The 25,178-nt window shown below is 42.2% G+C and overlaps 1 protein-coding gene across 4 annotated transcripts in view; it reads right to left on the bottom strand.

Annotated features, from left to right (window-relative positions):
- The window catches only part of LOC126297535 (excitatory amino acid transporter 1), a 661,389-nt gene that overhangs the window by 100,208 nt on the left and 536,003 nt on the right, over positions 1 to 25,178 (bottom strand). For all 4 annotated transcript variants that reach the window (XM_049988447.1, XM_049988448.1, XM_049988446.1 and 1 more), the window contains exon 3: positions 21,157 to 21,199. In XM_049988447.1, the coding sequence (XP_049844404.1) occupies positions 21,157 to 21,199 (43 nt within the window). The remainder of the gene's footprint in view (positions 1 to 21,156; positions 21,200 to 25,178) is intronic.

A 25,178-nucleotide genomic window follows, 5' to 3' on the forward strand; every position in this document is an offset into this window, starting at 1 on the left:
CCCGATGCCGTGCCAGTCGGTGATGAATGCAAATTTGAGGGCGAAGAGTGAATTGGGCATCACTGTTGTCAACAGCAAGTGTTTTGACTTGATGTAAGGCGTTTTTTTTCCCAAGAAGACAATATCCCATGCCACTCCTATTTCCTCTAAGGTGCTGATTTTTCAGTGCAATACACACACAAAGATAATTGCGGGGAAGAAATCAATCCAAATGCAGTTACTGTGTTACGAGCCACCAGAGACCACAGGTACGCCAAAGACAGAAAATATTCCTGATCAACCTCTGAGATTTTTTCAGTCCAGTTCAGCGTCCCCTGCATAATTATATGCATTCGTTCAAACTCGAAATGAGAGGTAATGCTCGCACTGGCGTTGTGACCATTAATTTACTAGCCTCATTTCTGGACACGAAACGGACTGAAATGTGTTCATTCCTTAATTCTGCAAGCATGAAGCGCCAACCAGGCGAGAAACAATTATAGGTTGGGAACTGTTCACGGCGGAAAGAGCAAGGTACTGCTGACAGAGGACCTTCAAAGCAATACCCATCGAGCTTCGGAAATATATTTTTACTATCTGGCAAAATATACGGCGCGATGAACAGTTGCGAGTTGTTAAAACAGCTGTGAAAATCTGTTTTTCGTGGCGTGTCACTGGAAATAAAAATTTTTAGTCAAACGACAGCCTATCAACGACAGTTCGGAACGTCTGTAAGAAATGCTACTATATGCCTTCAGAAATGTTCAAAAAATGGCTCTGAGCGCTATGGGACTTGACTTCTGATGTCATCAGTCCCCTAGGACATAGAAGTACTTAAACCTAACTAACCTAAGGACATCACACACATCCATGCCCGAGGCAGGATTCTAACCTGCGACGGTAGCGGTAGCGCGGTTACAGACTGATGCGCCTAGAATCGCACGGCCACACCGGCCGGCCCTTCAGAAATGTCGCAGACACACTGCGGGAAGATATCATAGATTTTATTGCGACCTAGAAGTGTATACTAGACCTGGACTCTTAAGTAGATCTCTGCATTTCGTTGGCAGGAAGCAACGAATTGCGATATCAGAATATGCATCAAGAACCGCTCCACAGCTGCTGTTTGCCTATTGTTCCTATCCACAAGTTACTGATTACAAAGCCCCTGTCATGCTGCCGTGGGGTTAGACAGGGATCGGACTTCGAACCACGGTCCAGAACACTCTCTTAACGAGCTATAAATATTCGTTCTAGTGGGTAATGTTGGCAGCTCTGCGAGGCTATTCACAAAATTTGCAGTTGTCGATAGGGAGGTTGCAGACACCAAAGGGGTGCAGTAAAGAAGGTCGGCATGATATCTGTGATTGGTGCAGAGCTTGGCATTGGGTCCCGACCGTAAATAAAAGTGTTATATTGCGTATAAACAGGCAAAGAAACCAATTACTGCTCGATTACGCTGTTGGCGATACAACAATGGAGATGGTAGCAATTGAAAAATACCTGGAATTAACCTACAGTGAAATGACCAAATAAAATTAGTTGTAGGAAAAATAAGTGCCTGACGGATTTATTGGAAGTTCCACTGACAGACTCCCCAACAGATGCGGTGTGCATCCTCCCTATTAAGTCTCGTGACGACTAATTAGATACATTAAAAGCATACTGACCATCCACCATCTGCGAGTGGAACAAGAAACCGAGAAAATGATAGTGGTACCACAAGAACTCTCCGACTTACATTGTAAGGTGGCTTACACGTTATAAATGAACTTGTTATTGTTTTTGGTGACTATTTGTCTGGGAAACCAACAGTATGAGCTCCTCGTGGTATGTGTTTCATGTTTGATGACTAATGGGGATAATTTACGCTAACGACCGTGGACACTATAGTTTCCAGAAATGATTCCCTAATGGATCGAAACTCTAACGACGTGAAGAACAGTATTACAGCAGTAAGTAATTATGTCCGCAGACGAATGAAATATAGGTATCCTCATGTTTTTCATTGGAAAGGCCATTATAACCCCAAAGCCGGGCGGAGTGGTCGAGCGGTTCTCGGCGCTACAGTATGGAGCCGCGCGACCGCTACGGTCGCATGTTCGGATCCTGCTTCGGGCATGGATGTGTGTGATGTCCTTAGGTTAGTTAGGTTTAATTAGTTCTAAGTTCTAGGGGACTGATGGCCACTGCAGTTAAGTCCTATAGTGCTCAGAGCCATTTGAACCATAACCCCAAACTAACTTACTGAAGAGACATCGAATTGGAAACTTGTAATAGAGTTCCAGTATGTGTTGTCGACGTCAAAGAGTGCAAAGCAGCATGTAAGCAACATAGAGACAGATGGATGGTTCTCCAGGAAATGGGTTTTGGCTGAGTATGCTGCTATAAGAGAGATGTTTGTGAAAAATGGAAAAAAAATATCGTTTAAAGCCTTGTGTACGACGGGGTACTTGGAAATGGAGCACGAACTCGAAATTGCGAAAGTTGGGAAAGGCAATAGGTCGTCTCCTGTTGAAAGGAACCCAATCTGTATTCGTTCTAATACACTGAGGAAACCTAAATCTTGATGGCTGGACAGGGATTTGAACCAAGGCCTTCCTGAATATGAGGACAGCGTCATACCACAGTGTCACCTCAGTGCGATAAATGTCCTACGCATATGACAGAGTAGGGTTATGAACAGCGATATACTCTTCAGTAGCTGAGGTCGCTAACTCACGCCTGTGCGGTGACGCTCGACTCGGACGTAATCCTGTTCGAATTCTGGTGGTATATGAAATTTTCACAGTCAGTATTTGGCCGGCAAGGAGAGAACAGGTGGCAGCGTAATGCTGCTGATCACCAGGGTCCTGGATTAAATACCAAACCGCTTGGCAGTGTCATGATTTAGGGGCACGTGACGCTGTTGATATCGGTCCGTCCGTCGGATTGGGACGACAAAAATCGGTGGTCTCCTTGCTGCTATTCCAGAATAAACAATGTGCCGGCACCAGATTTCAACGTCTCCCTTCTCTCACCACCACCACCACCACCACCACCACCACCACCACCACCACACTGCATTGTACATACATCCATTACACTCACCTACAATCCAGGAACACACATACAGCACAATTCTCAGACACGAGGAAAGGGACCAATGTCCGCGAATAAAGAACACCCTTTTCTATAGGTGGCTAAACCAACCCTGACAATGCAGAAAGACATTTACATTAATCCCAGGTAGCATCTATTGCTACACTTCGTGTGAACTCAGCATAGAATAACAGCCGTTTATCCGAACGGCCATGGTGGGTCGTACAGCTTCTAACACATTGTTAGCTCGACAATGGAGTAGTGCAACGTATTTGGGCCAGTCTGTGTCGACGAATGATATCCTCTGTTGTGTGCTGGTCAGGTGAAAAGCATGGTATTGGGTCGAACGGCAATGTCCAGAAATCACAGATGTCTCCGACCGCAAGTCCAAGACGTCGGGCGTGCTGAGTAACAGACTGTAGTTTTATCGCGCCAATCTTGTCTGACTATCTGGCGTACAACGTTTTAGATGCTATCGTGGTGACTGCAGTCTGGCATCCTTCAGTTCTGAGCATCACGAAGGGCAAGCAGCAAGTGTGGAACACTGTAGCGTCATTCGGTATAACATGCGAGTATGACGCCAACAAATTGAAAGTAGTTTAAAACATTCCTGATATAATTGTAAAATGACAATTTTCACTGCCCGAAATTCCACATTTAATAAAATGTTCCTCACTATGCCGTGGATGAATGAATCTCACATTTAATCCAACGTTTCGTCGGGGATCATAGCTCCTTTTAGTGTCCAGTTCATACCTTGAGTCGCTGACAGTGGCGAGTCAGAGTGTGAACTAAAAGAAGCTACGATCCTCTTTGAAAATGTACTCAGCAGGTAGGGACGAAACGTTGGGTTTAAATGTGAAATCCATTCGACCACCGCATAATAGCCCGGAACATTTTATTAACTGTGACAGTTCTGATATAGCAATTGGTTTTCAGAGCCCAAGCTACTGTCTTGCCTTGTGATAATTTTACATGGCTCATTTCAGGTTAATACTTGCCTAGACGGGACAAACATTTTACAAACCTTCTACGGAGAGTGACAGGCACCAGAACTTGTCTTCAATCTGGTGCATACCTGAGATGATTGCCACAACGCTCACTGCGATTTTGCCTGATCGTCATACCGACTGTAGACTGCACGACCTTCCATCGGAACTTTCTGATCGCCCCTGATACAAAAAATATATAATAGATAATACTTAGTCCCATACGCGTGATATGAGCAAGGCCCTAGTCGAAGTGTTAAATCTCTCTGTCGTGTGGGTGACTGTGATGGTGTTTGTACACTATAGTGTTGCGTTTTTGTTGTGAAGGTATGAAACCCAGAGCCGGCACGTAGCCTACTACTCGCGAATAGTACCAGGGAGGCCGTCGAGGTTAATGTCCCTATTTGACGGATGGATCCCCATCAGCAGCCTCACATCACGAACTTTGAGCCACTACCTCTCCTCTCCTCTCCTCTCCTTGCCGGCCAAAATACTGGCAATGAAAATTTGAACCACCATTGAGTCTAGCTCCATACAAGCACGCGTTCGCAACGACGGCTGTAGTGGTGGCTGTATGTTACATAGTGTAAAGTGAAATTCGCGCAGTGGGACTTCGCAGCGCGACTCCTCACATGCCAACGATAAAAAAATTTCTCACAAAATTTCGTCCGGCGAGTAAATCCGGCAGAAAAACGACTTTAAAGAGTAGCAATCTGGCAACACCGAAACCCCATGTATGGTAACTACCTCTGACAGCACATTTTAGCTCTTCACTACAGTTGGTGCAGTGTATAGCGTTTTGGGTTAGGATGCAGGTTGGTTGGTTGTTCGGGGAAGGAGACCAAACAGCGTGGTCATCGGTCTCATCGGATTAGGGAAGGATGGGGAAGGAAGTCAGCCGTGCCCTTTCAGAGGAACCATCCCAGCATTTGCCTGGAGTGATTTAGGGAAATCACGGAAAACCTAAATCAGGACGGCCGGATGCGGGATTGAACCGTCGTCCTCCCGAATGCGAGTCCAGTGTCTAACCACTGCGCCACCTCGCTCGGTAGCATGCAGGATATCGATGGTTCTACCCTGCGTCGAGGCATATGTTTTTTTATTTGCTAAACATAGCCCAGGTGGTATATGGCATCTTAATCGTCAACAGCGATTGCAGCGAGTCCTTTAGAAAACATTTGCACTTACATACCACAATAGTAGAAACGGAAGTCTGGTCAGCATTGAAAAAAGCTCTTTCCACTACATTTATTAGATGCGAAACCTGTTTTCTTTGTACCCTCCGCCATTGTTCCCATAGATTAGTACCAAATACTATTCCTGCCTCGTTCTGATACATTACATGTCGTTAGGGCCTTAAGTTACCAGTAGAACTAGTAACGTGCTTTGTGAGAAATGTCCAAACTAGGTTACTATTTGTATGTGTTATCACCATGGTCCCACTAATTGTGCCTTTCAAGATTCAGTCTGGTAACCGCATGAACATAGCACGTTTCTCAATGTATTATTATTATTATTATTATTATTATTATTATTATTATTATTTCTTTTCTCAGACGTTACGCCTGGTCAAAAATGGAAAGTGACGCGGACCTTGATCAAGCGTGACTTCCTTTTAACTGTACGGTATATGTTATATTGCAATTAGGAGCTTTCGGGTAACTGAACATGTATCAATAATTACGGATTTCTGTAGTTGTATATATAAGTTTGGATGTAGCTGTATTGCACTGATGTACTGGTGGATATTGTGTGGTATGACTCCTGTAGTTGACAGTATAATTGGGATAATGTCAACTTTATCCTGATGCCACATGTCCTTGACTTCCTCAGCCAGTTGGATATATTTTTCAATTTTACGCCTGTTTTCTTCTGTATATTTGTTGTAGTGGGTATGGATATTACGATTATTTGTGTTAATTTCTTTTTTTTTATTGGTGAGTATGATGTCAGGTTTGTTATGTGGTGTTGTTTTATCTGTTATAATGGTTCTGTTCCAGTATAATTTGTATTCATCATTCTCCAGTACATTTTGTGGTGCATACTAGTATGTGGGAACATGTTGTTTTATAAGTTTATGTTGTAAGGCAAGCTGTTGATGTATTATTTTTGCTACATTGTCATGTCTTCTGGGGTATTCTGTATTTGTTAGTATTGTACACCCGCTTGTGATGTGATGTACTGTTTCTATTTGTTGTTTGCAAAGTCTGCATTTATCTGTTGTGGTATTGGGATCCTTAATAATATGCTTGCTGTAATATTTGGTGTTTATTGTTTGATCCTGTATTGCAATCATGAATCCTTCCGTCTCACTGTATATATTGCCTTTTCTTAGCCATGTGTTGGATGCGTCTTGATCGATGTGTGGCTGTGTTAGATGAATGGGTGCTTGCCATGTAGTGTTTTCTTTTTCCAATTTACTTTCTTCGTATCTGTTGATGTTATGTGATCTAAAGGGTTGTAGAAGTGGTTATGAAGTTGCAGTGGTGTAGCCGATGTATTTATATGAGTGATTGCTTTGTGTATTTTGCTAGTTTCTGCTCGTTCTAGAAAGAATTTTCTTAAATTGTCTACCTGTCCATAACGTAGGTTTTTTATGTCGATAAATCCCCTTCCTCCTTCCTTTCTGCTTAATGTGAATCTTTTAGTTGCCGAATGTCTGTGATGCATTCTATATTTGTGGCATTGTGATCGTGTAAGTGTATTGAGGACTTCTGGGTCTGTGTTACTCCATTTCACTACTCCAAATGAGTAGGTCAATAATGGTATAGCATAAGTATTTATAGCTTTTGTCTTGTTTCTTGCTGTCAATTCTGTTTTCATTATTTTTGTTAGTCTTTGTCAATATTTTTCTTTTAGTTCTTCTTTAATATTTGTATTATCTACTCCTATTTTTTGTCTGTACCCTAGATATTTATAGGCATCTGTTTTTACCATCGCTTCTATGCAGTCGCTGTGGTTATCCAATATGTAATCTTCCTGTTTAGTGTGTTTACCCTTGACTATGCTATTTTTCTTACATTTGTCTGTTCCAAAAGCCATATTTATATCATTGCTGAATACTTCTGTTATCTTTAGTAATTGGTTGAGCTGTTGCTTTGTTGCTGCCAGTAGTTTTAGATCATCCATGTATAGCAAATGTGTGATTTTGTGTGGGTATGTTCCAGTAATATTGTATCCATAATTTGTATTATTTAGCATCTTGGATAGTGGGTTCAGAGCAAGGCAGAACCAGGAAGAACTTGGAATAGCCCACGCTTAAACTGTATTGGCTATGATATTAAGTGTGGTTTTCCAATTTTTCATTACTATGTTTAGGAACTGTATCAATTTAGGATCTTCTTTGTATATTTCCAATATCTGTAGTAACCATGAGTGGGGTACACTATCAAAAGCTTTTTGGTAATCAATGTATGCGTAGCGTAGCGACCTTTGTTTAGTTTTAGCTTGATATGTCACCTCTGCATCTATTATCAGTTGCTCTTTACATCCTCGTGCTCCTTTGCAACAGCCTTTTTGTTCTTCATTTATAATTTTGTTCTGTGTTGTATGTCTCATTGATTTCTGTGTAATGACTGAAGTTAATATTTTGTGTATTGTTGGTAGGCATGTTATGGGGCGATATTTAGCTGGGTTTGTTTCAGATAAGTTATTCCATGTGTAAGTGTATCAGGGAATGTGTATGGGTCTGCAATGTAACTGTTAAATAATTTAGTTAGATGTGAATGTGTTGAGGTGAACTACTTTAGCCAGAAATTTGCTATTTTATCTTTTCCAGAGGCTTTCCAATTGTGAGTAGATTTAATTGCTTGGGTGACTTCATGTTGCAAAATTATCAATTCAGGCATTTGTGGTATCCTCTTGTATGTATCTGTTTCTGCTTGTATCCACCGTGCATGCCTGTTATGTTGTACCGGGTTTGACCATATGTTGCTCCAGAAGTGTTCCATGTCTGTTATGTTTGGTGGATTGTCTATTTTAATGTGTGTATCATCTATTCTCTGGTAAAATTTCTTTTGGTTTGTGTTGAATGCTTGGTTTTGTTTTCTTCTGTTTTCACTTTTTCGTATCTTCTAAGTTGTTTGGCCAATGCTTTTAATTTCTGCTTCCTTTCATCTAATTGCTCTATCGCTTCTTGTTGTGAGATTTTAAATAACCTTTTTCGTTTTTTTCTGACATTTCATTTCTTATAAATTGTGTTAGGTGTCCGATGTCTTTTCTCAGTTTTTCTTTTCTGATCTGTAGCCTGTGTTGCCAAGCTGGTTTTGTGGGTTTCTTCTGTATGTTGGTTGGTTCTGATCTCTGCCTAGTGTGTAGATTTAGTGTAGTGAGTGCTCCTATATAAACCAGTAGTTGTAACTCTTCCATAGTTGTGTTTTCATTTATTTTGTTGTGTATGATTGTATTGATAGTTTTCATTGTTGTTTCGACTTGTGAGTTATTTGGTGGTCTATGTAAGAATGATCTAATGTCTGTATTTGTGTCTTTGTATTCTATATATGTCGGCTGAAATTTTTCTTCTATATCTAACATGTGTGTTACTTCGAGTTCTATTTGTGCTATTCTGGTGGCTGTCTTAAGATTTCGTTTTCCTCTGACTGTTTAATTGATGCGTGTTGTTCTATGTTTGTTTGCTCTGGGATGTTTGAGTCCATTACTGTATTTTCTTCTTCTTCTTCTTCTTCTGATTGCACATTATTTTGTTCCAGTATTTGTTGTACTTGTTGTTTGATGTTTTCTATTTCTGACTGGGGTATCCTGTTATTTTTGATTATTACACGGATCTAATCTGCTAGTCGTTCTGTTAAAAATTTTAATTCTGGGTATCTGGTAATAAATGTTCTGTATACTTGTGATCTGTATCCAGTTGTGTTGGTTCCTAGATTTGTTGCTTGGTAATAACAGAACATGAGGTGTCGAATAACTTCGTCTGACCATCTCATCCTCTGTCTTTGTTTTCCTTCTAGGGTGGTTGCAGGAAGCATATCCCGCAAAACACCTCTATTTGGATTTTAATCATTTTCCAGTTCGCTAGCAGTGTCGTTACCATTGTGGGCGGGCATAGGGTTCAACCGTCGTCTCCGACCATGACGGCGCTTGTCCGAGGCTTCTTTATTTCTGCCCTGAACCAATAAATCACACTAAAAGGGGGGTTAGCCGTATAGTGGTTTGTTCTTTTCGTCACCTTTTGCGACTGGCAGAACATACCGGAGGCTTATTCTTTTCCCGGGCCTCCACGGGGATTATTATTATTATTATTATTATTATTATTATTATTATTATTAGGGCCGGTTCTAGGCGCCTCAGTCCGGAACCGCGCGACTGCTACGGTCGCAGGTTCGAATCCTGCCTCGGGCATGGATGTATGTGATGCCCTTAGGTTAGTTAGGTTTAAGTAGTTCTAAGCCTAGGGGACTGATGACCTCAGATGGTAAGTCCCATAGTGCTTAGAGCCATTTGATCCATAAAAATGTGTTTCGTCGTCTGGAGCTGCGCCTTCGGGTGTCAGGTTCTCTCGGTCCACCATCGCGACAGAGGTCCTCCACGGACTCGTCATACTCCAGCTACTGAGTAGGCTATTCTGGAGGTCATACACCAAGAACCTCAGCGAAGTACACGTAGCATAGCAAGGCAGCTGCGTGTCTCGCAATGCATGGGCGTTAATGTGCTCCACGAGCATGGGCTGCACCACTAACATTACTCTTTCATGCAACACCTTCCTCCTACAGATCGCCATCAGCGGATTAAATTCTGTGAATGGTTCCAACAACAACAGGAACACCGTAATATGGTCGAATGAAGCAGCATTCACTCGTGAGGGTGTCTTCAATATGCGCAATGCCCAGCATTGGTGTGAGGTTAACCTGCATGTCACTTAGAACCATGGATATCAATGTCGATTTAGTATCAACATCTGAGCCGGAATTTTGGGCGATAGGTGTTTGGTCCCCTACATGTTGCCCGACTGGTTGACTGCACGAAGGTATCATGAATTCATCTCTATCTATCTATCTATCTGATGCTCTGGAAGATGTTACACTGCGTGCTCGGCAGAGGATATTGTTACAACATGATGGTGCACCTCCACACTCTGGAATTAATGAGTGACAGGATTTGGACAGAACATTTCCGAGGAAATGGCTCAGACGTGAAGCTCCAGTTGTATGACCATCACGTTCATGTGACGTAAATTCCCTGGGTTTCTTCCTGTGGGGACACCTGAACCAGCACGTGTACTCTACTCCCCTTACGAATGTGGAAGGATTGATACGGGGTGTTCATGCTGCTCTTGTTACTGTGGATGCACCTTTGGTGCGAAGAGACCAGAGCTGTATGATCCGCCGAGTTGCGTAATGTTTGGACGTGGAGGGAGGTCGCTCTGAGCATATGTTGTTCTGAGGACAACGCATTCTGTTGTGAAGGTCATGCGGTCATTAATATGGACGTTATTATTGTCACTGGTTTCTAATGGACGGCATCTGAGCGTTCATATTACATGTAGTGTAAATGATAAGTAGATGCTGTGTTACTGTATTGTGCTATCATCTTTAACATATCGAAACCGATATTGATTTTGTAGTTATTCTGACAGGTTATTTGCTTCAATTATCTATTTCTTATTTGTCTAACCACGTATTTGTTATGTTCAGCGGTTCAAAATATCGTAAATTTAGGATACATGTGACGAAATGTCAGAATGAAATAAGCAACAACAAAAAAATGTGGTTACAGTGTTGCCAGATTCTCACTCCTTAACGTCCTTTTTATGCCGAATATACTCCCCGGACGAAATTTTGTGAGACACATTTTTTTATCGTCGGCCTGTGAGGAGTCGCGCTGCGAAGCTGGAGTGCGCGAATTTCGCTTTACTCTGTATAGCATGGTGAAAAAATTTGTTACGGGAAATCTAGAAAATTTGATAGATTTACTTCTTCTTTTTACAGAGTGCTGTAATGAATACTCTGAACGAAATAGACTATATATTTTTAAATACATAGAATATAAAATGTATATTTATAATATAATGGGGAAACGCTGTTATCAAAAATCTCTTGACCGATTTACTTCAAACTTTTACGCGAAACACTAAAACATTCACACGAACACAGACTATATATTTTTAAACAACTATGTACAGTTTTACTGTTAAAATCAACTACGAGAAAGAAAATGGTTTGCTGTTCTAAGAAAATTTGCCATTCTTTCTCGTAGTCACTTCTAACTACGATAGCAGGGCATTTTACCATTACATAAATCGTTTCCCCCATATATTTTCTTTCTTCTTATTTATAACTTTAAACAAAAAATTTTATACATAACATTATGCTATTTTGTTTTATTCCTCGCAGTCGGTTTTAACAGGAATTTGAGAAGTTTTATTTGTGGCTTATCGATTTATGATTAGAATACCACTAAGGAACCTAAATCGTCCGAAACTTTGTAATCCTGCACATTTGCGAATTAAGACTGTGGGAAATACTTGCACTGAAGCTACTATCCTCACATATCCAGCAACTGGAGAGGTCTCCCTCATATTCCGTTATACCTATAATACTCACTCAATTCCCAATCTAGGTTTTGTTTTCTTACGTAAGGCTGGCTCTGAACACTATGGGACTTAACATCTGTGGTCATCAGTCCCCTAGAACTTAGGTTAGTTAGGTATAAGTAGTTCTAAGTAGTCCTAAGGACATATCACACATCCATGCCCGAGGCAGGATTCGAACCTGCGTCCGTAGCGGTCGCGCGGCTCCAGACTGAAGCGCCTAGAACCGCTCGTCACATCGGCCGGCATACGGTATTCTAGAGACCTGTCAGACCCACCTGTACATAACTTCATCGAATTTTCACTGTGGTTTTCATTTCGTGACCGATCGGACGTTAAGCAACGAATAGCCCTCGTATTTACACTGTATTAGAAATTATCAACTTCATGTTGCCAGAAAAGATTTGCTTACTCTTGCAAGTCTGCCTTTCATACACTGAAGCGCCAAAGAAACTGGTATAGGCTAGAGTATTCAAATACAAAGCTATGTAAACAGGCAGAATACGGCGCTGCGGTAGGCAACGCCTATTTATGACAAATGTCTGGCGCAGTTGTTAGATCGGTTACTGAGGCTACAATGGAAGGTTATCAAGATTTAAGTGAGTTTGAACGTGGTGTTATAGTCGGCGCAAGAGTGATGGGACACAGCATCGCCAAGGTAGCTATGAAGTAGGGATTTTCCCGTACGACCATTTCACTAGTGTACTGTGAATATCAGGAATCCGGTAAAAACATCAAATCTCCAACATCGATGCGGCCGGATAAAGATCCTGCAAGAACGGGACTGACGACGATTGTAGAGAATCGTTCAACGTGAGAGAAGGGCAACCTTTCCGCAAATTGCTGCAGATTTAAATTCTGGGCCGATAAGAAGTGTCGGCGTGCGAACCTTTCAACGAAACATTATCAATATGAGCTTTAGGAGTCTAAAGCCCACTCGTATACCCTTGTTTGAGTGTCCTACACAAAGCTTCACGCCTCGCGTGGGTCCGCCAACCCCGACATTGGGCTGCTGATCACATGGGTTTTTATTAGAACTAAAAAAAAATACATAAGTTCAAAAATGTCCGACAGATGGCTCTTCATATGATCAGAATAGCAATAATTAGCACAACAAAGTAAAACAAAGCAGAGGCGATGTTCATTACAGGAAATGCTCAATATGTCAACCATAATTCCTCAACAATAGCTGTAGTCGAGGAATAATGTTGTGAACAGCACTGTAAAGCATGGCCGGAGTTATTGGGAGGCATTGGCGTCGGATGTTGTCTTTCAGCATCCCTAGAGATGTCGGTCGATCACGATACACTTGCGACTTGAGGTAACCCCAAAGCCAATGATCGCACGGATTTAAGTCTGGGGACCTGGGAGGCCAAGCATGACGAAAGGGGCGGCTGAGCACACGATCATCACCAAACGACGCGCGCAAGAGATATTTCACGCGTCTAGCATTATGGGGTGGAGCGCCATCCTGCATAAACATCGTACGTTCCAGCAAGTGTTTATCAGCCAGGCTGGGGATGATGCGATTCTGTAACATATCGGCGTACCTCTCACCCATCAAGGTAGCAGTTTTGCTGTCCATTTCCCTGCCTCGTGATGACTGGGTGTTGTGTGATGTCCTTAGGTTAGTTAGGTTTAAGTAGTTCTAAGTTCTAGGGGACTGATGACCATAGATGTTAAGTCCCATAGGGTTCAGAGCCATTTGCTGTCCAGCGCCATCTGTCGGGCAATTTGTGAACAGTGGTTTCTTTTTTTCAAATAAAACCCCGTGTCACTCAAAGCATTTGTGTCAATTTTTAACACTCTATCCACATTTTCCGTGGTTTATTAAGTTTTCAAATTTATACTGACTTTTTGATCACCCGGTAATTTACATACACTTCACACCCTTGTTTTACTTGTATTGATATTTATATTGTAACGTCTTTTCAGGACACTATCCGTTCCGTCCCACTGATTTTTCACGTTCTTTGCAGTCTCAGCCAAAATGGCAATGTTACAGACGAAACCTAAAGTTTTTAGTTCTTTTCCCTGGACTTTAATTCCGTTTAAAAATGACTCCGTTCCGCTTACTGCAGGCTCTGTGTAACAGCATAGAACAGCATGGAGTACAGCCCGGTTTGTGCTCGAGTTGCAGATAACCTTCCTTCCCCAGTATTTGTTTTCTGACAGCTGTTTCCTGGAGAGCGCATTCCAGTCGACAATGGAATTTCAAGTGGCCGCCTCGCTGGGCCGAGGGAGGCGCGGCGAGCAGCGGGTGGCTGTGAGCAGATTCCTTGGTTCGGGAGCGCGGCGGCCCCAGCGCGGCTGCTGGTGGGGCGTGCAATGAGGCTCTTCCCGTGCCGCGGCGCTTCCTGCCTGCTGCTTGCGCACCCTACACCAGTACCCACGCTGGCGCTCCGGCGGCCCGTGCCGCGCATCTCCCTTCCTCCACTCCACGCTCCTCTCGCTTGGGGATGATTTTCTGCTACGCTACTTCCGTGACGTTAAGCTGCTCGACCACCTGATCCGACCCCATTTACTAATTTCACTGTCCTGTCTCCCATCGTCAACGAAGACGGCTGTTTGCTACACTTCCGCATTGTCCTCAGTTGAGAAACACATTACCCAATGTACCAGGTGATCAAAAAGTCATTATAAATTTGAAAACTTAATAAACCACAGATTAAAGTAGATACAGAGGTAAACATTGACACACATGCTTGGAATCACATGGTGTTTTATTAGAACAAAAAAAAAAGTTCACAAAATATCGGATAGATGGCTTCGTTTGGTGATGAGCGCGTGCTCAGCCGCCACTTTCGTTATGCTTGGCCACCCAGGTCCCCAGACCTCACTCCGTGCGATTATTGGCTTTGGGGTTACCTTAAGTCGCCAGTGTATCGTGATAGACCGACATCTCTAGGGATGCTGAAAGACAACAACCGACGCCAATGCCTCACCTTAACTCTAGACATGCTTTACAGTGCTGTTCACAACATTATTCCTCGACGATAGCTATGGCACAACTTGTCTAAAAGAAGAGATCGGGTGACAGACATATCCTGAGACATGAAGGAATCTTCACTTTAGCAATAGAGGGAAGCGTGGAGGTAAATATTGCAGAGGGAGACGTAGGCTTGACGACAGAAAGCACGTTTGATCGGATGTATGTTGCAATAGCTATGAAGAGATAAACAGGCTAACACCGTGGAGAGCAGCACCAAGCCAGTTTTCGGGCTGAAGGCGACAACGGAAATATGAACAGCAACAACAGTATATTTCAGGTGGAACATTAACCAAAAAAAAGGCTTTGAGCACTATGGGACTTAACTTCTGAGGTCATCAGTCCCCTAGAACTTAGAACTACTTAAACCTAACTAATCTAAGGACAACACACACATCCATGCCCGAAGCAGGATTCGAACCTGCGACCGTACCGGTTGCGCGGTCCCAGGCTGAAGCGCCTAGAACCGCTCGGTCACACCGGCCGGCCGGAACATTAACAGATCAAGGAGCTGTGGTGGAGGAAATAACAAATGAATGGAATTTCATGGTACGAAAACTGTAACATCCAGTGATCTATACGGCGATGACAATAGTACGGGAACCGCCTAATATCGTGTCGGATCTCCTTTTATCCAGCGTAGTGCAGCAACTAGAAGTCTCATGGACTCAACAAGTCGTTCGTAGTCCCCTTCAGAAATATTGAGCCATTCTGCCTCCACATCCGTCCGAAATTGCGAAAGTGTTACCGGTGTAGGATTCTGTACACAAACCGACCTCTCGATTATGTTCCATAAATGTTCGATGCGATTACTGTCGGGCGATCTGGGTGGCCATATCATTCGCTCGAATTGTCCAGAATATTCTTCAAACCAGTTGTGAACAATTTTGGCCCGGTGACACAACAAATTGTCATCCATGGTTGTTTGGGAATGTGACGTCCATCAATGGCTGCAAATGGTTTCATAGTAGCCGAACACAGCCATTTCCAGTCAATGACCAGAGGACCCAGTCAATTTCATATAAATACAGCCCACGCCATTATGAAGCCACCAACAACTTGCACAGTGTTTAATTACATCCTGGTCCTTTGCATCACACACCAACCCCACCAACAGCTCTTACCAGCTGAAATCTGGATTCATCTGATCAATCCCCGATTTTCCAGTCGTCTAGGGTCCAACCAATACGGTTAAGAGTCCAGCAGAGGCGCAGCAGGCGATTTCGTTCTGCTAGCAAAGACACTCTCGTCGGTCACCTGCTGCCACAGCCCATTAACGGCAAATTTCGCCGCACTCTCCTGGCGGACACGTTCGCCATATGTCCCACATAGATTTCTGCAGCTACTTCACGCAGTATTGCATGTCTGTTAGCGCTAACAACTCTACGCAAACGCAGCTGTGTTGTCCGTGGTGAGAGGTAATGCATGAAATTAGGTATTATCGGCACACTCTTCACACTGTGGATCTTGGAATATTTAGTCCCCTAACGATTTCCGAAATGGAATGTCCCATACGTCTAGCTCCAACTTCCATTCCACGTTCAAAGTCTGTTAATTCCTGTCTTCTGGCCGTAATCACGTAGGAACCCTTTTCACATGAATCACCTGAGTATAAATGACAGTTCCGCTAATGCACTCCTCGTGTACTCGACACTACCGCCATGTGTATATGTGCATATCGTTATTCCCACTAGTTGTCAGTGTATATTATATTCATGTAGATTCTTAATAACACCGCACCAGTTTGGACCTCTCTCAAAACATCCCCACACGGGACATGAAATCGTTCGTGGGCGAAGAGCTGGTCGTGAACACAGCGTGAAGTATCACGTTCCATTATACCGTGAAGCATGAAAGCAAGAATTTGCCAAGTCAGATTTATGCCTTGTGGAGAGTAACGTGGTCAGTGGGATGCAACATAGTTTTTAAGTTACAAGCAGAACTTAGGCGTCATATTGGATTAAGTCATATTGCGCTTAACACTACATTTGGTGATTTTTATTTTACAAAGCATGTGCCATGAATATAAGCTATTTCAAAGCACCAGGCGTCTTTAGAGGGTAATGATTGTTGTAATAAAATAACGGGAAACTACATAACAGTAGTTTCAGGCTTCTCGTATTATACCTTGCGCGCTGTGAAAGTATGACGTCTCAGTGCACGGCAAGTTGAGGATTTACCAGAAGCGCGTGTTTCTTGGTACAGTTTGTTACAGTTAAATATCAAATAACATATCTGTAGCTATCGACCTTAGACGTACGACAGCATATGCCTCAGAACTTACTATCGCCTTAGAATCGTAGCGTAGTAATTGGAGTCTTCAGATGTCGAGAGGAAGGTAACACGTTCGCATCTCACTGCTTGCATGTATATGTAGTCATATTTTTTACGAAATATTTTCGAAATTACTATCGGGCTTTCTAATTATTTTAACAGAAGTATCACCTGCAGTAGTATATACATGAGCTCTCTTCGTCCAGGAAACAGTTTATTCGATATTGAGAAGGCTGTGCTGTGAAATTTCCTTATTAAAATTATATGGAGCATATGGGTAATGAAGAACGTGGCTGGGTGACACACGATAAGCAATATAATTTACAGAGCTTTTTGCGTTCAGAAGATGGTGTTACTGCAAGGGGCTCAACGAGAAAACTGAAGAAAAATAATGAGTTACTTTAATGCAGTGCAAGTAACAGCACCAAATTTAAAGCAACTTAATAATGAAGTCGACAGCTTCGTGGTCTTTTCTGCACTCATTCAATTATTTTAAATTTACAAAATACCTGGCGGTGGTCAAATAAAATTTGTTGCCATTAGATAGTGTTTATTTTTATTTTATAATACGAATTGTTTCTCACAAAAGCGATTAAATCAAAATGCCAGTCTCACAATTCTGATACTAACATGACCAACATAGAAAATTTAATTACTATGCTGTCCGATTATGTTCAATACTGTGATCAATATGAGTGTACTATTCTGTAAGCAGTCGAATTACGTAGCTGTGCTCTGTCACTGAATCACATTTTACATGGTCGATCTAAAGAACTGTGTACTAGGGTTTGAAGTCATTTCTATGACCGCATTAGCATTATTATAACAGTTGAATCAGTTCTGGTATTAATTCTTCCTCTGCTTATACTGCATTGCAGCAGTTGATGAAATGCTATATTTTAAACCAATATTCGGGAATGCTTTATCTTTTGTGTCATGCCATCGACGAGTCCACAGGCTTCTTCGCGATTTCTCTACTAATGATTTGGAAGTATGGCGGTACGCTAATCGATATTTAGTTTTTTAGTGACTTCTTCCAACCGTTTACGGCAAATACTGAAATGCACCATTTGAAATAACACAGAAAATGTCCTGCCTCATTCTTCCCCCAATTCAGCCTGTGTTTTGTCTTTAATTTACTCGTCGTCGACGGGATGTTAAACCGTACACTCCCTCCCTTGGGGCAAGCAAATATTACCATTTTCATAGAACGCCTCCGCTGATGAAGTCGTATCTCGAGATTTACCAAGTAAAACTACCAGCCTATTTCCAATACTCATTTATTGTAGGCGAAAAACGATGGGTATACACAGAAACACTAAAATGGAAAGCAGTATTATATACATCGTGGCGTTTGAGCATGAAAAATTAGGCATCCAGATTATTTATGTGAAAACTCTTAAAGCTTTTTTAATGAAACAAATGTTATTAACGTTCTACGTCTGCATGTCTGCATATTTATTTCTCAACATAGTCACCTTGGCGACGAACACATTTCTATCAACGAGAAAGTAGTTCGTTGGTACCGTCACTGTAGAATTTTTGACTTTTTTGACGGAACCACAGCCTCATCTCTGCTTGTACAGCCTCATAATTATCAGATTCAAGGCCTCGAAGGTGTTCTTTAAGTTTGGAAACAGACGGAAGTCGGATAGAGGCAGACCAGGACAGAATGGAGAATGATGATCGATGACAATGAACCCAAGACTGCGTGAACTAACTTTTATAATTCGAAATTAGATTACAGCACTGTGTTTCTCACGCAACGACATACACTGTCATCAAAAGTATTAGGACACCTGGCTGAAAATGACTTACAAATTCGTGGCGCCCTCTATCGGCAATGCTGGAGTGTTGGCCCACCCTTAGCCTTGATGACAACTTCCACTCTCGCAAGTAGACGTTCAGTCAGGTGCTGGAAGGTTTCTTGGGAAACGGCAGCCCATCATTCAACGAGTGCTTCGCTGATGAGAGGTATCGATATCGGTCGGTGAGGCCTGGCACGAAGTCGGCGTTCCAAAACATCCCAAAAGTGTTCGATAGGATTCAGGTCGGGACTCTGTGCATGCCTATCCATTACAGGGACATTATTGTCGTGTAACCACTCCGCTACGGGCTGTGCATTATGAACAGGTGCTCAATCGTGTTGAAAGATGCAATCGCCATTCCCGAATTGCTCTTCAACAGTGGGAAGCAAGAAGGTGCTTAAAACATCAATTTAGGCCTGTGCTGTGATAGTGCTACGCAAAACACGACCACACCATGACACCACTTCCTCTGAATTTTACTGTTTGCACTACACACGCTGGCAGATAACGTTCACCGGGCATTCGCCATACCCACATCCTGCCATCAGATCGCCACATTGTGTACCGTAATTCGTCACTCCACACAACGATTTTCCACTGTTCAATCATCCAATGTTTACGCTCCTTACACCAAGCGAGGCGTCGTTTGGCATTAACTAGCGTTATGTGCGGCTTATGAGCAGCCACTCGACTATGAAATCCAAGTTTTCTCACCTCCCGCCTAACTGTTACAGTACTTGCAGTGGATCCTGATGCAGTTTGGAATTCCTGTGTGATGGTCAGGATAGGTGTGTGCCTATTACACATTACGACCCTCCTAACTGTCGGCGGTCTCTGTCAGTCAACAGACGAGGTTGGTCTGTACGCTTTTGTGCTGTACGTGTCCCTCCACATTTCCACTTCATTATCACATCGGAAACAGTGGAACTAGGGATGTTTAGGAGTGTGGAAATCTCGCGTACAGACATATGACGAAATTAACACCCAATCACCTGACCACATTCGATGTCCGTTAGTTCCGCGGAGCACCCCATTCTGCTCTCTCACGACGTCTAATGACTACTGAGGTCGCTGATATGGAGTACTTGGCAGTAGGTGGCAGCACAATGCACCTAATATGAAACACGTTTTTTGGGGTGTCCGGATACTTTTGATCAGATAGTGTAGTTGATTACAAACCGCCACGTTACACGCTAGATTTCGGAGACTTCCAGTTCCGGGGGGTTGTAACTTGCGTCAGCGAAGCGGGAAAGTCGACCGACTATTATGCATGGCACGTAACACCTCAACCGATGTTTCGAATAGAATAAAAAAACACCGAGGCATTACTTTTCAGCACACTCTCGTGTAACACTAACAGCGGATAGAACTTTCTTCTTCATCCCTATGATTCACAACCTATCAAATGACTGCGCGATTGGAGGCGGACGCATACTCATACCTTGTGGGAACTTGGCACGGCGGCCACGTTGCAACTCATGCTAGTGGCATTAATACACCTGCTGTTTTATCTCCGTGCCAACGAACCTCCTGCTACTGTCTGCCAATGTACGAGCGCGCCAAACACGCCTCTGCCTCGTGCTCTGCGAATCTAGTCCATACTAGAAGACTACTATGGAGGCAGGTCCCTGAACGGACGACAGTTTTAGTTAACTTTTGTGAAAACTAACACATTTAAGGATTAGTTATCGTCGAAGAAATTGATTTCCTTCCTAACGGGTGTCGGTAAGGCACCTATTTCTTAATTTAGCTCACGACGCACAAGTATCAGTGACGAGAAGCTAATTTACTCTATACGTCCTCGATACATAAATCATCAACTTGGAACGAATATATACTCAGCGATTACTGTTAGGAACAGTAATTTAAGTGCTTCAGAAAAAAATCTAAGGTATAACTACAAAACACTTTGAAGCTTAGTTTAAGTTTGTCCATTGTTGAAACAGAACGTAGAAAATACCTCCCCCGAATACAAAATAATATAACTATGACTATTATCAAAATTTTTAATTATATATTAAACAAATTCTGATCATGAGTAGAATTTTTTGTCCCTCATAACGAATGTCTCTTTTATAGAGCTGTAGCAATCTGAATTTGGGGAAGCCAAACAATTATTGTAGAATATTACACTAGTGTCGAGAGTGTTTTCATTCATAATGAATAAAATATTCTACCAAGAACCGACGGAACAGTTAATCAATGCAGTTAGTCTTTCTACAACTTGCTCATGTTACTCTGGTTTTTACCTAGATTACTCCTTTCCACTTTTCGAAACAGTGAGAAAAGTAACTTATGTGAAGAAGCAGGATCGCCTATTTAAAACTTAATTCTGCTGGAAAAATAATATTTAAGAGCATACGTGCTGTTAGTTTGTTAGAGACTCAACCGCTGAATGGGAAGCTGCTTTGTGGAAATGAGTAGTCTCTCCACCATTATTTTACGGAACGACTGAGGTTCAAATGAAATGTTCTTGTTTAAGTGTCTTACCTGTGCAATAGCTGCCTGCACCAGATTTGGAGGGAACATGTTTCTGGAACAAGAAGATCATTCTGTGAAGCTGGCGTATTACGAAAACCTTGTCCTTAAAAATAAGAAATGAATGCTTATGCTATTGTGTATGATAGCTGCTTTAAATATTTCTTACAGGAATAATATCAAAGCCTTTATATTCAAACGAAGATTGGCACTGTGTTGGTAGAACCAGTGGCCTAAGAAACGACAATACACACGTAATTACGTACTGTATCCCATGGCAAGGTGTCAAAACTGGAATACGATAATTTTTTACATTTTTGGTTTAGTGCGAAATGGAAATCCAGCGCTCATACAGCATTACCGAGAATAAAAAATGTGCTTTTATTTTACGGAGCACTGATTATGCTTTAATGTATCAGACTGATGTCTAACTGGTGATGTTATTTTTAAAGCCAGTAATTAGGCTATGAGTCTGGGTTGTTAAAGCATGAAATGGTTGGCAAATTTGCCCCGTTACACTGTCATAAGCACTATCTAATCGCAAACGTTTAAATACGTAAGAAGGAACACCAGTTCTGAGACATAATAAGAAAGTTGGCCTACTTTATGTTTCTGTATGTTATGTTGTTTCTTCTTAGCACAATGGTTCTGTCACTACAGTTTCAAGGCATCTTCGGACATAAACGACTGTGATATTTTCCCCGCTAGTAAAGTTTTGTTATCAGTGTCAGATTCGAAAAAAAGTCACCAGTTTCACAAGTATAATTTAAAATTTTGAAAATCCAGAGTGGGGAGTCACGGGGTGTCTTCTTTACTTTCTTCGAAGACTTAGAAGCAGTATTTACTGTTTGTAGTCCCAGAAATAGCCGGAACATCGAAGGTTTGCTGGTATTTCTTTGTCTTCAAGTATGAAGTTAGTGAGAGCCCACATATTTCCCATCAGAAACTGTCAGCCCTGCATGTTAACAGAAACTGGCAGGCGCGTGTTCCCGCAGTGCCTGCTTCCCGCAACACTTGCCATAGGAGTCGGCAAGCGCCAGGGCTCCTGCAGATGGTTGCTCTCATAAACGTTTCTTGTTCTACAAACGGCGGTACAAACAGCGAGGTCATTGGTTCCATCTGATGATGGAAGTATGGGGAAGCAAGTCGGCAGTGGCCTTTCAAAGGAACCATCCGGGAATTTGCCTGAAGCGGGAAATCACGGAAAACCTAAGTCAGGATGTCTGGACGCGGGTTTGAACCGTCGTCCTCCCGATTGCGAGTCCAGTGTGCTAACCACTGTGCCACCTCGCTCGGTGCTCGCGGGAGTAACGAGGTTCGTATTTCCCTAAGACATTTAGATCTACATTATGCGAGGGTTCTTCAAATCGCTTAAGAAAAATCCCTGTCAGGCACTATTTAATTTCATGATATAAATTCAATATTATTCATGAGCCTCTTCTCTTGCTTTAATGGGGCTAAATGAGAAAAGTGTGATTTTACTGCCTCTCTTAAGAAAAGCATCAGAAAATAACACGCTTGTAGTTAAGAATTTTGCATTTCTAGTCATTATTAGTCGAAGTCCAACAGCTGTTTCATTTGTCTTTCATTACTGTTGTCCACATTTATATGAAATGCATGCCTGTTGACTGAAATTCAATAGCGATCAGACGCACCAACCTTTGCCAACAACTCCAGTCATTTCTGTTTCTCCGAAACTGAAATCTCTCCTACTGTCTGAATTCTAACTCTTACGTTTACTTAGGAATTTCAGACTTTATCCCGAATAAGTAGATTTACTCGAGATATTTGACACACAAAAGTAAGAACTCAAACCTACTTCAAATAATCTGTAGTTTCGTTCACTTTATGTTGAAGCGGAAGAAGTCTGAGGCTTTGCCACTGCCAAAGAGGAAATAATTGCATGAATATCTGCTGCTTGTGAAAAGAAGGGTCGATGCAAGACTCAAATGTTGAGAAGTTCTCCATTAATATTACTGTTGTACCTCACGATGAGAGCAGAAGTTTAAACATATCCTGTGAACTGTCCGAAAGGCCAACTGAAGGCTGAAGATATTTGTTGTTTCTAAATTTCCCTTGCAAACCCGCTGGTCGTGAAGAGAGCATCGGAGAATAAATTGTTTGAGTACAAGCCCATATCTCCTGGAGACCTACCGTTCAGTGCTATAGGAATAAACACGTAAAACGATGTGATCAGCACTTCCATGTCGGCTGAGAGAAACAGCGACAGAAGTTTTGTGTGAGTATTGGAAACTTTACATTTGCAGTGAACAGAATATCAGCATTATATGGAACACTGTCGAAATAGCAACAGTTCTCAAAAGTAAAAATTGAGTTTTTTGCTTAATGATATGGAAAAATTCCTGATGGATAGCTATAACATGTACATAATCAAAAAATGAAACTGCGATTATGAAGTGCGGGGAAGGTGGACGTGTTGAATGGTTAAATCTGAAACTAGCACCACAGACTCTCGAGAAATGAATATACAAAGAAAGGAGATGCAAGATAAACATAGTATCAATAATCACTCAAGGTAAAATTGGTTTCTATAAAAAGAAGCAGCAGCAGCCAACATCCTAAAATACTGATCTTGAGATTAGAGAAAGATTAACAAGAAGCTGCTGTTGGCGAACATCTGTGTACGTGAGTTACAAATGAGCAATAAGGGAAGGTAGAAATAAAATAATTTTAAACCTTTGAAATTCGGACTCTCAGGCGAGTGTGTTGAAGATCAGATAAACTGATCAAGGTTGAAATAAAGACAATGTGCCACTAGTCAATGAGAAAAATGCCTAAAACAGATCATCTCCACTGAAAGAGACATACCTGTTGGGAACGTACATTGCCTGCCAAAAAAGGAAAGCACCCAGAAAGAGAGGAAGAAACTAAATGCAACTTCACAGGCTGAGAGGGTACCGGATGTTATTTCAGTGATTACAAAATCTATTCAAATTTACGTACAACAAGACAGTTTTAGAAAACTTATCGTTATGACGTAGCAATACATCTGTCTTGGATGCTTGCACTGATTTGGTTGGGTAGAGTGTCGTAAAAAGAGGTGCTCATTTCCTGGGTCAAGATGGCCCACAAATATTTTAACTGATCCTTGATGTTTGGATACTGACACTGGATCGACACTGGATGTCCAACCTGGTGTCTCATATGTTTTGCGGGGACACATCTGAGGATCTATCTGCCCAAAGGATTATCTCAGTAAAATGAAAACTGTTCATACAGCCCCGTTACACGAGTTGACGAGCAGTGACATGTTGAAAAATCACAAAAGGATACTGTCGCACGAAAGGTAACACATGAGGACTCAGTCGGAGCTCTGACAACACAGTTGTACGTCGCGAATATTGTATCTCAACCATCTGTAACATGAAGTCATACCATCTCTGTTGATCCATTGTGGGCGCGGGACAACGGCTGGTCAAATATTTAACAAGGAAAATTGCGAAGCAGCCGTATATTTGAGAAGTTATTTTATTTTCTCAACCAGTTTCGGTAATTCAATGTGGCATCTTCAGGCCCATATGCACCTCACATATAAACATTGAAACGTGTCTTGTTATGTATGAAATCACACCGTGGCCCAAGAAGTAACACCGTTGTGCCTCTCAAGACATTGGCAGAATGGCACCTCGCCGAAGATGGTCATTTCCAGTAATTCAGAACCACGATTCATCACTGAACACAATGCAATGCCAGTCATCAGCAGTTCATGCTTGTTTGTCACGTCACCGCTCCAAACGCAGCCGTTTGTGTTGTGTTTATTCTACCAGCCGGTCAAATGGAGACATACACTGAGGTCCCTTTCTAACTCAGTCAGGTGATGGTAACACAGAACCTCCGTGTCCTTCAGATTTCATTTGCCCCTCACAGTAATTCATCAATATCTGATGCTATTCATCCCCTACCAGACCTGGTAACGAGAATAAACATGAACAACATTAAGGTACTTCCATGGCCATACTGCACGTTACAGAGACTTGCCACTCTCAATCATTCACATTGCCGCAGATGGCGTG

The sequence above is a fragment of the Schistocerca gregaria genome, chromosome X, assembly GCF_023897955.1.
Source record: "Schistocerca gregaria isolate iqSchGreg1 chromosome X, iqSchGreg1.2, whole genome shotgun sequence".
NCBI classification, from domain to species: Eukaryota; Metazoa; Arthropoda; class Insecta; order Orthoptera; family Acrididae; genus Schistocerca; species Schistocerca gregaria.